Source organism: Micropterus dolomieu, linkage group LG23, assembly GCF_021292245.1.
Source record: "Micropterus dolomieu isolate WLL.071019.BEF.003 ecotype Adirondacks linkage group LG23, ASM2129224v1, whole genome shotgun sequence".
Classification (NCBI taxonomy): Eukaryota; Metazoa; Chordata; class Actinopteri; order Centrarchiformes; family Centrarchidae; genus Micropterus; species Micropterus dolomieu.
Genome location: NC_060172.1, coordinates 23,738,007 through 23,753,897, shown reverse-complemented (window position 1 = coordinate 23,753,897; position 15,891 = coordinate 23,738,007). Strand labels below are relative to the sequence as shown.

Here is a 15,891-nt window from a genome sequence, read left to right as displayed (position 1 = left end):
ATTTTATACAATGGAGTGATGTTTATTTGCAGCCCTTCTTTTGGAATAATCAAATTATGCTCCATATTTACTAAAGGGTCACAATAAGGTTGGGAGGGGGAATCTTCACACCTTTGTTTGGGCTCAGGCAATATGTTTTATAGCATTACCATTTAGAGGTGGAAAATGGAAACAAACAGCTGCTGCACTTGATTTATCATCATTGCAGCAGAGAAAATTGTATTAACGAGAGCACAATTTTATCAGGCACACACAGAGGAACAGAGACTATAGCCAGGAGGATAAAGAGAGAAAGTAAAACGGTGAGTCTTCAGTAAAAGTTTAAAGTGGTGGTATTATGCTAATTTTCGGTTCAAAATCTTAATTAGGGGTTGTACCAGAACAGGTTTACATGGTTTAATTTTCAAAAAACACCGTATTTTTCCTCATATTGCACATTGCTGCAGCTCCTCTTTTCACCCTATGTGTTGTACGCTCCGCTCTTGAGCTACAGAGTGATGCATCTTACTTATACAAAATCTGTGTTGGGAGTTGCACACGCGCAGTTCCCAGGTAAGGACTACTAGCCAATCAGAAGCAGAGAAGGGCAGGTCGTAAGAAACAAGGTAGTGTGATCCAAATCAAAGCTTTCACATGTAACATTAGCATTATAGCTATAACTTTAGCTGTGTTAGCCAGCGTTTACAACAACTCCGCACTTGAACAGTCTGTGAAGTTACATTGCCGTGTTTATTTTAAATATAATTCACAACCAATAAAGCATACTTACAGGTTGTGATTGTGAATTTCCAGGCCCAAACAGAGTCGGAGTTGCATCGTCTTGTAGGACTAAACGTTGAGCTGTTGCCGGTGTTCTGACGATCTATGCTGCCTTGCCGAAAAATGCTACCATAGCGCAAATCGATAGACTCGACTCTACTCGGCCCTGCTCCGTTTTCCATTGCAGACAGTACCCAGAGATAGTATGTAGCTGGTCATCATAGCGACGCCACACACAACTGCCGCGACATAATAATCAATGCGACACACACACCAGCGATCCACACAGCTTTCTCTTTTTTAAGTTAAAACGTTTCAACATTCCTCAGAATGTAAAGACAGATAAGCGGTATGAAAACCTTCCAGCTGTGTTTTCCTCGCCGTTGTTGCTGCAGCGGTCTGTGTGACGGCGGGAGCAGAGGGCTCTGTGAGCGGGCGGGTGGCCGGCCTCACACGCTCCTCCCGCGGGTTGGCACAGGCATCACCCTCAGCCACTTGCGGAGCTCCTTAACTCCGACAATATTCAAGCACATTTTTGTTCCGCCATCACTTCTACACAGCTGATTTCTCACCTCAAAAAACTTCTCAGAAGTAGATTTAGTGATGAAATTCCACACGAAAACTGTAAAATATAAAACTTTCTGTTGCTGGTCTCTGTCTGGCGCACGCAATGATGATGGAGTGAATAGTGAATATTCTCTCTGACCAATCAGCAGTCTGTCATGTTTTCACTTCACATTATAGTATCCCTCAGCTCGCTTGGATCCTCGACAGAGGTGAGGTGATACGAACAAGAAGTACCTGGAAGCAGGTACAGGTGCAACATTTCTACAATGGAAAACCAAACAAAGGCGAGTCGAGCCAAAGGGCCTCCACTCAGACTAGCTTGGTTTGAGGGCGTGCCTGACCCCGCTAGCCGCTTGGCAAGCTTCATGACGCGTTTTCATTGTGATGTCACAAGTAAAGGAAGTGAAGGACTGGACTACAAACGAGCTGTTTTCAAGCGATTCAGAGCAGAGCTTTCTGTGGGAGATGGGAAGTCCCTTTGGGCTGGACTTTGGGCTTTTTCACTTTGCAAACCTATTACATGCACAAAAAAGGTATATAACTCAATAAAGGAGAGGGGAAAAGCCAAAAAGCATAATACCACCTCTGTAAACAATGAAAACACTTTATTGGCATTAGTAAATATTTAAAAAAAAAAACGGAGCTCTCCATTCAGCACCAAAACAACACAAGGCTAAAGAGCAGTAATGCAACAGTCTATTAATATTAACAGGATTTTACCGTTGTGTTTCCCTCATTGGCCTATGGCTTAAATATAGATTGTTCCTGATCCAGTAAGTATGATGTGTTGAGTATAAATGTCAGAAACGGTAGTTTGCCAAAAAAAAAAAGTATTCATAACATGTATGTATGAGCTTTTTTATAGTGTGTATATATAGGAGAGTTTTTCTCAGTTGTCATAGGGATAGCCCAGTTATCATCACATGCCCTTAGATGCCTTTAGAGCTAAGTAAGACTAAAAGAGTACTGGAACATGAGACAACATGAGCTGTCTTTGAATAAAGACCCAACCGGTCACAGCATCAACTGTGAAGGGGTCAAAGGTCAGTGAACAGCTAGAGAAAGACCAAGGACGCCATCCACATTCAACGCCAGAGACCAGACACCTTTGAACGGTTGTCACGTGACCAAAGTTCCATACTCGGGCCACATGATTATAACTGAGCCAATAGCCAATTAAAAAGTCAATAAATAGACCATAGTTTTCTTATCTGTTTTAAGTTTTGAAGTCTTTTTGTTGAGCTGACAACATTAGGCTTTTAAACTAAGATTTTCTCACATTGTATAGCCTTCCTTTTGTGGACCCTCCTGGTAAATAAAGGACAGGAATGTGTCTGGAGAGGAGACTTAATGTAAATAATGTTATAAAAATAATTAAATATGTCTCTTTTTTTTCTACAAGAATATGCTTTTTTTGTTAGACGGCAGTTCTGTCATCAGGCCATTGTTATTATATTTGCAGAATATTGAGTCCAGACTGAAGGTGTTGTTGCCAGAAGATGTTGGAGCTGCTCTGATGGACGGGGTTGTCCTTTGCCATTTAGCCAATCACATTTGTCCTCGCTCTGTTGCCAGCATCCATGTACCGTCCCCTGCAGTGGTAAGCACACTGAAACTCCAAAAAGAATCTTTTTCATTTTAAATCACAAATGCCATAGAATTATAGATTCTTAAAAATACCACTATGTGATAGCCTAATAAATGAGCTTATCATTTTATGTGAATTTAATAATTAGATGAAGTTATATGCATTATTGCCTACAAAACCTACATAACCTTACAGCTTTATGAAATATTGTTGTTTGTTCTGCTTTTTTCTAACATGACTTATATTCTGGCCTCCAGCCAAAGCTTAGCATGGCTAAATGCCGTAGGAATGTGGAGAACTTCTTGGATGCCTGTAAGAAGATGGGTGTCCCTCAGGTAATAATAATAACTATTCATCATTCATGTGTTACTTACAATGTATTGACTTTGTGTTGTGTTGTTCATATTATTATGAACTAATGTTTCAGCTGTCAAAAGTGAAAACCTACAGTAATGATGACTGACTATACTAAAGTCTTTTTGCAGGTCCTGTCATGCACACTCACTGGTCTGGTTTTCACATTTATTTAGCTGAGGCTCTAACTGATGGAACATTTGTCCTATAGCTAATGGAAAGCTATGCCTGACAAATAAGTATTCAAAATAAGTATTCAGATTCTTACTACAAGACACTTATTTATGTCTCATACTGCAGTAACTACTGATAGAAATCTAATTAAGGGTCAGACTACCCATATTACAAAAACACACATTTTTTACCTCTAGTGGCATTGAGCCACACTAGTAGTTTGTATGAAAGCCCAAAAAGGCCATAATAATTTAAATTTTATAAGCAACTAAATACTTATGGAAATTGTGAAATGTAAAATGACATTTAAATACCACTAAATGTATACCAGTGAAATACTCCATGTGAATTTATGTGGTTTGAATTCTGAAGTTGATGAAGGTAATTTCAAGTTTTTGTCAAAAACTTTTAGGATTTATAATTTCAGATTAGATCATTGTCTGACAGAATGTAACCTGATGGTGTCTTTCATATCAGATTAATTTTATTCTGGCTGGATTGCTTACCCTCAGTAGCCCAAATCTTCAAATTAGAATTTTTTATCTTGGACTTTGGTGCCTTATTTTCACCAGTCCAGTTTAAGAAGTAGATTTTTTTTTAACTTGACTTGCATTTTTAGAAAAGAAAATTACCAACTTAAGTTTAGGCACTTGAATGTATCAGACCAATCTTAATTTATTAACAATGACAAAAACAAAATAATCTAGATTTTGACATAGCACAACCTGAAATTACCCTTTTCAAAGTAAATTTTGTAATGCTATAAATTCAGTGTTATTTGCAACCTATAAAGTAGTGATTTAATTCACAATTATTCAATTGCATATAAGATTCAAACCTTGTGGCCTTTATTTTGCTTCCATACTTTTGATGTAATTGGTATTATCTGTCACTGAGAATTGGATTGGAGCTCAGTGGTATTTCATTTATGCTGCTGGTACAACATCTGCATGGTAATTATGATAAATCTGAATTTCTTGTGGTGAGAAAGAAATGTTTTTGGGTGTTTTGAGTGAACTGGTCCTTTAAAAAGTGACATGCAAAATCAGTGTAATAGAGAATTGTTGCAGAATTGCTGGAGTGCAGGGAATCTTATAATTGTGCTTTAGGCAACCACAAAGATCCTTAAAAGAGTGCCAAGTTCAGTACAAGAAAAACTAGCAATTATTTTAATTCTATATGTATTTTAATTAAACACAATCTGAAAATCAGTGATGAGAATATATCATAGAAATCTCTGAGAGGAATATCTCAAAACCTCAGAGCATAAATCTGTGGTTAGATATCACAAGTGGTAAAGTATGTTTCTTTTGTAAGTTGGTTGAACCAACCCTTGAGAAAATGAGGGAGCAGAGAAGCAATGTAAACCACACCCTTCTTCTTTCTTGTGTAACTGACAAAAGACATCTCTCTGCTAACTCAGGACAAGCTGTGTCTGCCCCATCACATCCTAGAAGAGCGCGGTCTGGTGAAGGTGGGTGTGACTGTCCAGGCTCTGCTGGATCTGCCTCCACTGAAGCCAACACAACTGTCAGCTATTTGACACAAGCCTGAATGCTGCGTCCAACCTACAGTCATCCAGCCAAACCCCCTCCCCAGCCCAAACCCACACCCAATCGCCAGGGACCAGAGAGCCCCTCGGGGCGAGGACCCAGTGGGCAGTGGGTCTTTGGCAGTCTGCTTCTGCCTGACTGAAACAGGAGATAGGAGGGAGAAGTCTAACCTCTGTCTCTTTATATGATGTCAGCCGCCACCCACTTCTCGTCCATCACATTTTCACTTGTATCCTGATCCTAGTTCCTGGGGTCATCCTGTATGTGTGCAGGCTAACAATGTGACGGTGTGTTTCCCATGTGAGCTGCACAGTTTGGACTTGCCAAGGAGAGACAGACAAGACAATGGGTCTATAGAAAGACTTGTACATCCCTCTCAACATGCTTAGTGATTATTGGGTATGCAAGTGCCAGTACTGGCAACATATCCATGCTGGTATTGGAGACATTTGCGGTGAGGAGATGATAGACATATAACTTTACTCTTTCACCGAGGAGAACTAAGCTGCACACTGGCCTCGCAGCCACAAAACACTGACTAACCTCACGGGGTTCTTGAACTCATGAGTTTCTCTTTTGTGGAATTTAGTTTTTCCATGTTGTTTTTTTTTTTACTTAGGTCCCTATTATAGCTTCTTCAACAGTCAAACCTGATTCATAAATAGTGTTCACTTATTTGACAAGCGTTGCATTTGAACCATCACATCCCCACTGCTTTTTGAGGGAGAATGCAAGGCTCTGTTTTCATCTCAAACTCTAGTGTGGTTTTCACATATATAAACTTCTGTGTAAATCATGTGCAACTCCGTACAAGTTATTTCTCAATACAAACCTTCATGCACCAGGGGAAACCACTGTGAGAACATGTGCGTGGCTGTGGCCATAAGCACGACGGTCCTTTTTAGTAGCATTTTTTTTCATTGTACATTCAAAGGTTTCTGTTTTTGAAAAATATGCTTTTATACTTTCTTTCAAGTCATTGCCAATTATAACTTGCCATTTTTGTGGAGCTCACAGCATGTGTTTGCCATATTAGACGCAAAGCAGTTAGGATTTTACTGCTTTGCATAACCTCAGATGAAACATGTTTATACTTTATGTGTTTGTGAGTGGGGGGGTTCTGAGTGAAGCGCCTCTGAATCAGAAAGGGGTTCAGTGCTGCTTAGTGGTGCTATGTCACCCTAGCAAACCTTCCACACATGGCACGAATATCTTATCCTACTGCCAGGCCCTGCTATATATGCTTTCCGATAAAATGCATTATTTCAGGGAAATTCAATTTTTTATGTATTTATTCATTTGTTTTATATTTAAATGTTGTTGCTTTGTGCATCTTAGCCCTGACTACTTGTTCAGGTGTGGTACAACTTGATCCTGGTCTGAAAGCAGCTGTTTTAGACGGATTAGTATCAGCAGTCTCACTTGCTTTCATTTGAAATTGGTTGACACTGGTAAATATTTTCAGACCATTTGTCACTAGAGATGACAACAGTGTTGACAGCATGAAAGGGATTATTCTGTGGCAAACATTACGCAAGAGTTGATCACATTCACAAAGGCCTACTTTAGAGTGTATTTTTGAAAATTCAAGTTATGTGACAGTTAAAACAGAATTGTTATCTCCTCATAAAGATGCACTGTGTTTAATTTAACCATGGGTTAAATCTGCATTTAAGGATTATTAGTCCTACGGGCAAAATCAAACTTATTGTCAGCTGGTTGGCATGTTAGTTCAGGCAGCTGCGGTGCACCATTTTTTTAAAAGTAGGTCTCCAACATGTGAAAAAACAAAAATGATAGCGGAAGATGAAGAGAGGCACATTATGAGTTAATTATATCAGAAGTTAATTTAAACACACTACTCAAATGTGTAGGATAGAAATGTTCGTCAAATGAAACAGAGGAATTTCATGCAACATTTTTCAGATAAAGAGTACATCAGAGTACTCAGAGTAGACCTATACTGTTTTTGAAAATGCACCTGAAGACTTCATAGCCTGCATGGACCTCTATTATAGTGACATGTTCATATGGCATCAATTAAATGACCTCTGCCAGTGGCAAAAGCTCTGCTAGTTCAGCTTTGGCTGCCTGTAGCTGACACAAAATGTTGATGTCTAGTGAAGACATACCTAATTATGATGCAAAATTACTACACTGCTAAATGCTACTGATACACCAACATTAGTGTATTGTTTGTGTAGCTGAAACACCTTGAAATACAACAGTAGGCTACTGTCTCCCCCTCTGGCAGTGAGAGTAAACACACAAACACTGTTAATGTGCGCTCATGACGTATGCCTGCAGGTGAGCTCCCCCCAGGCTTGACTTCAGAGTTCAGTTCATAGTTACAAAAATTACAAGACAGTGATCCATTATTTAGATAGAGTAAATGTAATAGCTACATAGTTTACTCAAAATATTTGACAAATACAAACCTGTCCAAGACAGTAATGTGGCATCAGCACCCTTTCTTCCCTCAACGCTCTCCAGTGAGGAAAAGCCACACCAATGGTTATCCATGTTTGTCCTTGCTGTTGATTGCTTTGGTTCCAAATGCATCATTACCGCTGCGACAGCATGGGAACATCACAGACACTAGACTTAAAAACTCTGGTATACTGTAAATACATAGAGAGTTGCATGGCGGTGATAGGCTTAATCAGCACCGTTTGAACTTGTTTGGCGAGGGCTTCAATGTAAAGGACGATCATTTATATGTAAAAGTCCCGCACTCCAGCTTTAAACACCTTGAAAGTCCACAAATATCATCATGTTAAACAGCACTGTAACATCTAAAAACATGACATATTGTGCCTTAAAGGAAGGGTATTGCACTTTTATGTAATTACACTATTAAGTTTATAAAGTCCTGTTTTTTTTAAATCCACAAGTTTTTAACAATTAATTTCCCTGTTCTTCTGTTTTTCAGAGGATGTTTTAGATTTTGTGTTACATAAGCAGCTTTTTTGCTGATGAGCTACAGCTCTGAATGGATGCAGTACTGAGGGAGCATTAAGTTTGAGCTTGATGATCAATGTTAAACAACTCTATGGTTTACAGTACATAGACTTGAGGTTTAGTTCACTGAGTCTGGTATGACTAGTAAGAATCAGCTTTTACGTGTTATTTCTTTGTGTGTCATTGTACATGTCACGTGTGTGTCACATAGATGTGGATATTAAATATTCTTCCTCAGAAGCTCAGATTTCTCTGTATGGAAATAGAGAACGGATGACTGACTTTGTGCCATCATTTTCCAAAGAAGAGATACCACAGAGATACAAAATAATACAGGTCTTCCAGGTTATCAGGCCTCCAGTGTAAAATATGGTCACATCCTCTCAGAATCTCATATGCCCGTTCCTAATGCGGGAAATTCCTATGAACTGTTATGATGACCTGCCCATTACACTCTTTTCTGCTGCTGCAGACAGGACATCTTTTATGCTCCGCATGTATTCATCAAACATGCAGCTTTTTAAAGGATATACATATCTAGAGTAAAAAAAGTCAGTTAAAGTGTACAACAGTGGGCTGCATCTACTGAACACATTGACTGCATTTATTACCATGTGAAATGTTTTATGAAACACAAGCAGATGTCAAATCTGGAAATAAACTCAAAATTGTAGCACACAGTGCATTGTTAGCATTGCAGAAGCTGGCTGGCTATACCCGAACAAGTCACACAGCAAAGGCATTATCATAGAAGGTAGCATTGTAACTTCTCATGATCTTCGCCTGTCTATAGTTACAGGTTTAGAGACAATGAAGAAATTTCACTCATGTGTAACCTACCTCAGGTTTGCTGTGTCAAATGTTGGGGTTTAGATTCTTTTCTGATCAAAAGTTGAAATTGGTTTCTGATGCTTACAAAGTATCAAGAGTGTCTACGTGTGTATGCACTGTTGTATCATACTGCACATTGTCTTGAGTTTTCTAAATGACTCACAGTTTAACCACTTTGGGACAAAGTTTGAAATGTGATCCATTTTCATGTTACTAGCACTAAATTAATCACAAAAGGTTGAAAAAAAATTATGCCACACAGAGCCTATTTTGTGGATCAAACATTGTATGAAAGTTTTTCCACAATATGTGATGGGAGAAATTTAGGAGGATAGTATTTTGACCATCACACGCCCTGACAGCTCTTTGTTCTTGTAAAAATAACAACCCACAGCTGTCTTTCATTGTATAGCTGGTGTAAGTGGCATGACTCACCCCTTTAGATTTATTTCATGATGTCCATGTTATCACGCACTCCATGCCTGGGCATGTTATATCTCTGCATGTTTTTATTCAAGTGAATATTATGGTGTTTTGTTTTAGTTTTGATCCTGTGCTTATTCTTTGTAATTGCCTTTAGTGTTTATCTTTTATTACCGTCATTAATTTACACACATGCTGGCAAATGCATGCTGGAGCTGAGTGTCCAAATGAATCTGTAATAGCTTCCCCCCTCCTTCCTTTCATGTCTGTGCGAGCTAGCAGCTTACTAGAATAGGTGCGCTGTTTCCTGTGGGTGTTTGACACCCTGAAAGGTGAGATGGATCTGGGTCTGTTGGAGAGCAGAACAACTGTGACTTCTGTTTGTTTTCTGTTTGTATGCAGTGTTGCTATGTTATCATAGGTCACCACACTGATGCCTTATTCTTGTTTTACCTGCATAAAGTTTTTTTTACTGTAAATTAACCAAGTGCCAAATCACAAAGGCATCCTTTCATCGCAGCCTTCAGTGTTTGAGCAAAAGCTTTACTATGGCCACTATACTAACACTATAGACATATACAAATGCAACTCATGGCATTGAGCCTAAATGATGAAACACACACACACACACACACACACACACACACACACACACACACACACACACACACACACACACACACACACACACACACACACACACACACACACTATTATTTCATTACATGCCCATAAATACACTGACATGGTGTTTGGTGGCTGAAGTTGTTCTGCCTTTTCATACTGGCCGTGAAGAAATCCTTCAAAAGAATTCAGCCAAAACCAATACAAGGCTTCAGCAGTCTGAGCCAGGCAAATTCCCTGATTGTGTTTCCACGAACAGTGTTTCTTTGTTGAACTGTGGCAGAGGAACAGTAACGCAAAGGGGTAATTTCGTAGTAAAACTTACTTCAGAAGATACCCAATTGATTTGTCTAATTCAGACATCTGAAGCCTCGTATTAGCTTTGGCTGAACTTTGGAAAGTATTTTTACGCAGAATGAGAACAATGGATTTTGTCCCCCATCCCTTACACTGGAATCCCATCAAAAAGGAATTTCTTCAGCGCCGGCATGGACTGGAGGAATGATGGTAGTGACTAATAACTCAATATACATAAGAAAGAGTAACACAGGCTTGAAAAAATGTGAACCTGTCTTTTAAAAAGCTTATCATCTGAGGACATAGTGGTCTTTTTGGTGTTACAGATTTAAAATAGGTTTCCGGGAAGATATTTTATGAGGCCTGGGAGCAAGTCTGTTTGTTTTTGAGGAGTAGGAATGTACATTTTACTTTTAAGAGACACTCCCTTTACCACACCTGCAGTGAACATGCTGACTTCTGCAACATAGAGAAGTCGGCACCTCTACAGATACTGTAGTGGTGCTGACGCTACAGAATCTGTATTGGTGAAGAAAACGGAGAAACATGAGTCATGTCTAAATACTACACTGCCAAGAAATTTCAAATGTATGCATATAAGCTTTTTGTATTTTATAACAAATCAAATGCATGCAAGAAAACCGAATGGCTGAAGTTGAACCTCTGTACATATCATCTGTATAAATTCCAGGGATTTCTTAAAAAACAAAAAACAAGCGTGGTTGATATGAAATAAAGTCAAACTCTTTGCAGATCAGTCTGTTATGTCTTTATTACATGCACCTCAGGCTCTGAGACACACCCAGTTATTTATAATGAGCTGGTTGCAGTCCAGCTGTGGATTACTGTCATTAGTGACTATCCTGTAACCGATCTCCAATTTTAGAAGGGTAGTCAGGTCAATGTGCATGGTAAGACAAATTGTGGAAATTGGAATTCTATTGTGATTAAAGTAAGTTGTAATTTATAGAATCAACCACCTAATGTGTAACACTCATAAAAAAGATCAACAGCTGTCAACATGGCATAAACTTGTGCTTCTAATACTGACATTACAGTTTTTCTCAGTCGCTTCGGTGCATTTCTCGAATCATCCTTAACATTTGCAAAACAGTAAGTGCATTTCTCAAAACAGGTAGTACAAACAGCACAACACAGTGGATTACCTGCAAAAGCCCATAACTTGCTCAAAATCCTTAGTCTATCTCTCTAAAGCAAATCTTTATGTCATTGAACTTGTCAGTGCCATCAGAACGACAAGTCCTTGTGTCTTGTTTATGAACAAGCAAGTCAAAATGTTTAGCCATCTTGTCAATATAACAGTGTACTCTGTAAGTATTTTCTGATGTACATTTTGAGATTTTGATGACAATGATTGAAAATGCACAAGGCTGCACTTTTTTTGTATGGTATATATCACTTTCACCAGTACAAAGTTGCAGTGAGAGAGGACAGGAATCACAGCTATGCTTTTACTGTTCGTACTGTAATTTTTTTGACAGAGCATGTCATTGTAAGAAGAAAAGAAAGAGACAGGACTGTTGCCTGTTGTATCACAGATTCTCTTCCATATCACAACAGATATCTTCATCAATTCAGGACACATTTACAAAAAAATTCTAATAGACATGTATAGAATGTCTAACTATATATACATTCATATATATATACGGAAGCCCTGATCAAATATTTTTTTACTCATCATTTTCTCCTGATTTCGAGATAACCATAATGGTAACTATAGTGTGATTTGTTGTATCATTGGTTAGCTCACTTGGTAGAGCATAGGCCTTATAGGTTTAAGGTTGTGTGCTCAATTCTCACTGAAGACAAAAGTGCTTTTATGATGTGCACAAGTGACGAGATGATATGGAGGTTCAACAATTAGTTTTGAGAATTTCAATTCTGATCTGAGAAATGCACCAAAGCAACTGAGAAAAACTGTAAAAAGCAACTTTGTGTCAGTTAACACCTGCAGTCTGCAGTTCCCCTCCCCAGTGTTATTCCAGTTTCCCATTCTGAACTGGTTCATGTCTCCAAGTCAGAGCACTTTTCTGTTTCTGCTTCTCTGAATCTGCTTCTCACAGCCTTAACTTGTCTTTGTTTCTCTGTTGAGCTTTGCATTATCTCAAGTGTCATATTTGTTTTACTGCTCGAGCCCTGCCTGAGGTTGATCCTGAGGTTGTCTTTTCCATTCCTCTGTCAAAGTCTTTTCTGCCTGTCAGAGCTCAATCTGTATTTAACTTGTAATTACTTCTTCCTGGGAATCTATCACCCTATTCCCAGGAAAAATATAATTTCTCATCAACACAAGACTGAAGCTAAGTAATCATAGTGATTTTTCAAGTGATTTGTATAGTATTTTCTGATTTTATTCTTTCATGTTTGTGGATTATGTGACCATAGTTCTTAACAAACAATTCTTCACTGTCTTTTAAGTATGAACGCATTAAGCTGACTTGAGGTAATTACTGTGTACAGCCATTGTGGTGGTTTGAGGCATGGGAGCCTTGTTCTTGGACATTTTGTTGTAAGGTTAGGGATATTTTATGCAATCGATGCTGGTCGCCGTCCTGCACTCTGATTTGGGGATGAGGCTGGTGTGGTTTTTTTTTTGATTTCGCATTTCACTTAGTTCACACTTATTCTAAATTATTTTTTTTTGCCAGACACCTGAACTGTCAGCTACCATTTTATCATGATAAAAAAAATAGAAGAATAAATCACCAACAAAAGTTGGTCCAGTAATATGGCCATAATAACAAAATTTTATGGTTGGATTTTAGTATTTACCTTCAGCCAGTTGCCAGGTGGTGTTAATGAGGTTTTGATAGCTTGTCTCTGTACTTGCAAACATCCTGGGTTTCTGTGTTTGTCCTGGGAAAAGGAAGATCATTTTGGCACGGATTCCTGATTATTACCAGCTGTATTCAATCCAAGTCTGTTATCTCCTCCTCTTTGTTCCTCTCTTTTAGAGTGAACCTCTGTTTCTCGACTTACCTTCTCTTAGCCTCTGCTCAGGTCTGTCTAACTTACCGCACCAGTTGATTCCTCTTCATTCTGTTTTCTGTGGTCTTATTGTTTACCCTAAGAAATCCTATTTGTTTCCAGCTTCCGGGCTTCCCCTCCTGATCTGATCCCTGTCTCTCCTGCCACAAGGTCGTCCTCCCAACCTGGTCTACTAGTCTCTCCAGCTTCTGAGCTGCCATCCCGAGCAATCTCACTTGTGTCTGCAGCTCAAACTGTTGATTTATTTCCGAGTGGATCGGCCAATCTCTCCAACCTCCTGGCAGTCTTTCTGAACAGTCCTGTTTGCTTTTCCTGATCCTAATGCCTGCATGACTGGTTCTGTGGTTCTGACTGATGTGTGCTTCTTGGATGAACCTGTCCTGTTTTGTCGTTTTAGCTGCCTCTGAACCATATGTATCACTGCTGTTGCCTCAATTTACTTCCATCTCTTCCATACTTTCACTTGCTATTTTGAGTGCATGAGTGCCAATTATGTCATTTGCTAGTGAACCCAGATGGTCTACTCATTACGGCCAAAAAGTTGAGTGTGCAACGCAGGACACTTCTCACCCTCAATAGTTGCCATCGTGGCTACATACCGAAAGGGGATGGACCACCGAATTATTTTTAAGCATGTGAAAATGGCGGCTGAGGAAGCTGCAGTGGTTGTGATTGTTTATTTTCAGTCATTTTAAATCAAATTTACTCAAATTTAAATCAAGTCAAGATATTTTGGTAAGTGAGAGTCTCTGATCAGCCTGGTTACAATTCGCCATTAAAAAAAGAAGAGAAGAAAGCAGTTCAGGAAGTGCACAATGGCTGTGTTGGATTTCAGACAACATTACCCTGTCAAAATTCACACACTACACAAATAAGTACATAGTATACACAGTATACTACATGTAAGTGTGCAAATGGAAGTATCTGAATTGAGACCTATGTTCAGGGTGCAAATTATACAATGACAATTGGTGGTGGTGGGGGGGGGTCACTTTTTTTGTGAACTAAAGCCTTACAATTCTTACAGTATGCTTGCTTGTTTAACTAATGTCTAAAGGAAAACTGTAGCTAGATGCAATTTTTTTAAGCAGTGCCGAAAACTCTGGCTTACATGGAACCGCTAGCAGAAGTCCAAACAAAGGAAATACTCCAAGAAACACTGAGACAGGTAGGAACCCATGTTCATTCAGCTCACTTTCTAGTTTGCCAACACATGCTGTTTTTGTTATGTTAGTTAGTTATAGTAGCAGGAGAGTTGTTAGTATCACTATCTGGAGCTGCTGTGCTGGCTCTGGGAAACTGCTTCGTCCACTCTGCATGTTAGCTTTGCAGCAGCAACTGTAAAGTCAGTATGCTAACCCATAACCTAGACAGCTTTAGTTACATTACTTGTTGTGTCTTTGTTCGCTCTATATCATGATATTTGTCATGGTGTTGGATTTCTACAGAATTCCTTACTCCACCTTTAATGCCTCTTGTAAGTCAGTGACATTCATATTTAAAATTCCTGAGAAAATGTCATATCAAAAATTTAGCAATTGCAAAACCTGAAATGGTTGTGAAATAATGTAAATAACACTGGCTGATGGAACATATTTAAATCGTCAAACCACAAGAGGTCAGTGAAACAAGCTTTTGTGCCATATCACTCTTGCTTGCTGCATTTCCTTAATTTCCCCTCAAATGAGAAAAATCCTCCTCATTATAATTATTAATTCCCACTGTTGTCATGGGAAAAGTCTACATGTAAGTCAAAATGACAACCAGTTATAGCAGCAACAAAGACATTACGCCTCAATGGCTTCCCATGCACGCAGTTGGTTCAGGCTCTGTGTACATATTGCAGTCCCTCCAGGATTTCATGGACCCTTTTTGTGATTGTTGTGTCCTAACATGCCTGATTTTGAGACAGCTTTTCCAAATAATTTGCGGGAATAGGTGAAAATGATTTTGAAGGCCTAACCCTCATACTGACCTTGCATGTTTAAACGCTACCTTGACGCTGTATCTGACACTTTTATCCAAAGCAACTTACAATTGCTATTTCAGAGGTCGCACACCACTGGAGCAAAAAGGGGTTAAGTGTCTTTCTCAGGGACACATTGATGAATGTGTCACAGTGTGGAGTTGAACCTGGGTATCTCACACCAAAGGCAAAGTCTTATCCACTGTACCATCACCACCCCATACTTAAGTACAATTCTGAGAGACTTACTTTACTTTGCTTTACTTTAGTAATTCCAAATTGTAATTTTTACTTCATTACCTTTATCTGGCAGCTTTCGTTACTAGTTATTTTTAGGCTATTCATACAAAAGGTAATATGCAGATCAATTATTATGTAGTTATCACCAGAAATCTACCCACAAATGTTTGACAAAATGATAAACATCAGTGCTGATCTCATCTGTCAACCATAATCCAGGCTGTTGACAGAAACAAACAAAAGCATTTACCACGCTTAAGTTTGTACATCTTTTTTTCATTGCTTTTTATTTCTAGTGTAGATGGTGTATTTGTCTCCAGCTGACAACTGCTTGAAGGCAAATACCTTGATCCAAACAGACTGCTGCGGTGGTACAGGATTTCATCAACTCAGTCTGACAAATCTCACTGACAACTGATTTTATCACTGTTTGTGGAAGTTAATCATTTTAAAGATTTGTTTATCAAGCTTTTTTGTAATAATAAATAATTTAAAGTTTGCTTAAAATCTAACATGTCCTTCAAACATTTAAAGTCAATCAATTC

The 15,891-nt window shown here is 38.8% G+C and overlaps 1 protein-coding gene across 1 annotated transcript in view; it reads left to right on the top strand.

Annotated features, from left to right (window-relative positions):
* lrch2 (leucine-rich repeats and calponin homology (CH) domain containing 2) overlaps positions 1-10,883 on the top strand; it is a 36,608-nt gene extending 25,725 nt beyond the window's left edge. Inside the window, exons 19-21 of the mRNA XM_046041016.1 lie at positions 2,789-2,926; positions 3,172-3,249; positions 4,866-10,883. Of these exons, the coding sequence (XP_045896972.1) occupies positions 2,789-2,926; positions 3,172-3,249; positions 4,866-4,985 (336 nt within the window). The 3' untranslated portion in view covers positions 4,986-10,883. The remainder of the gene's footprint in view (positions 1-2,788; positions 2,927-3,171; positions 3,250-4,865) is intronic.
* Positions 10,884-15,891: the final 5,008 nt, after the last annotated feature.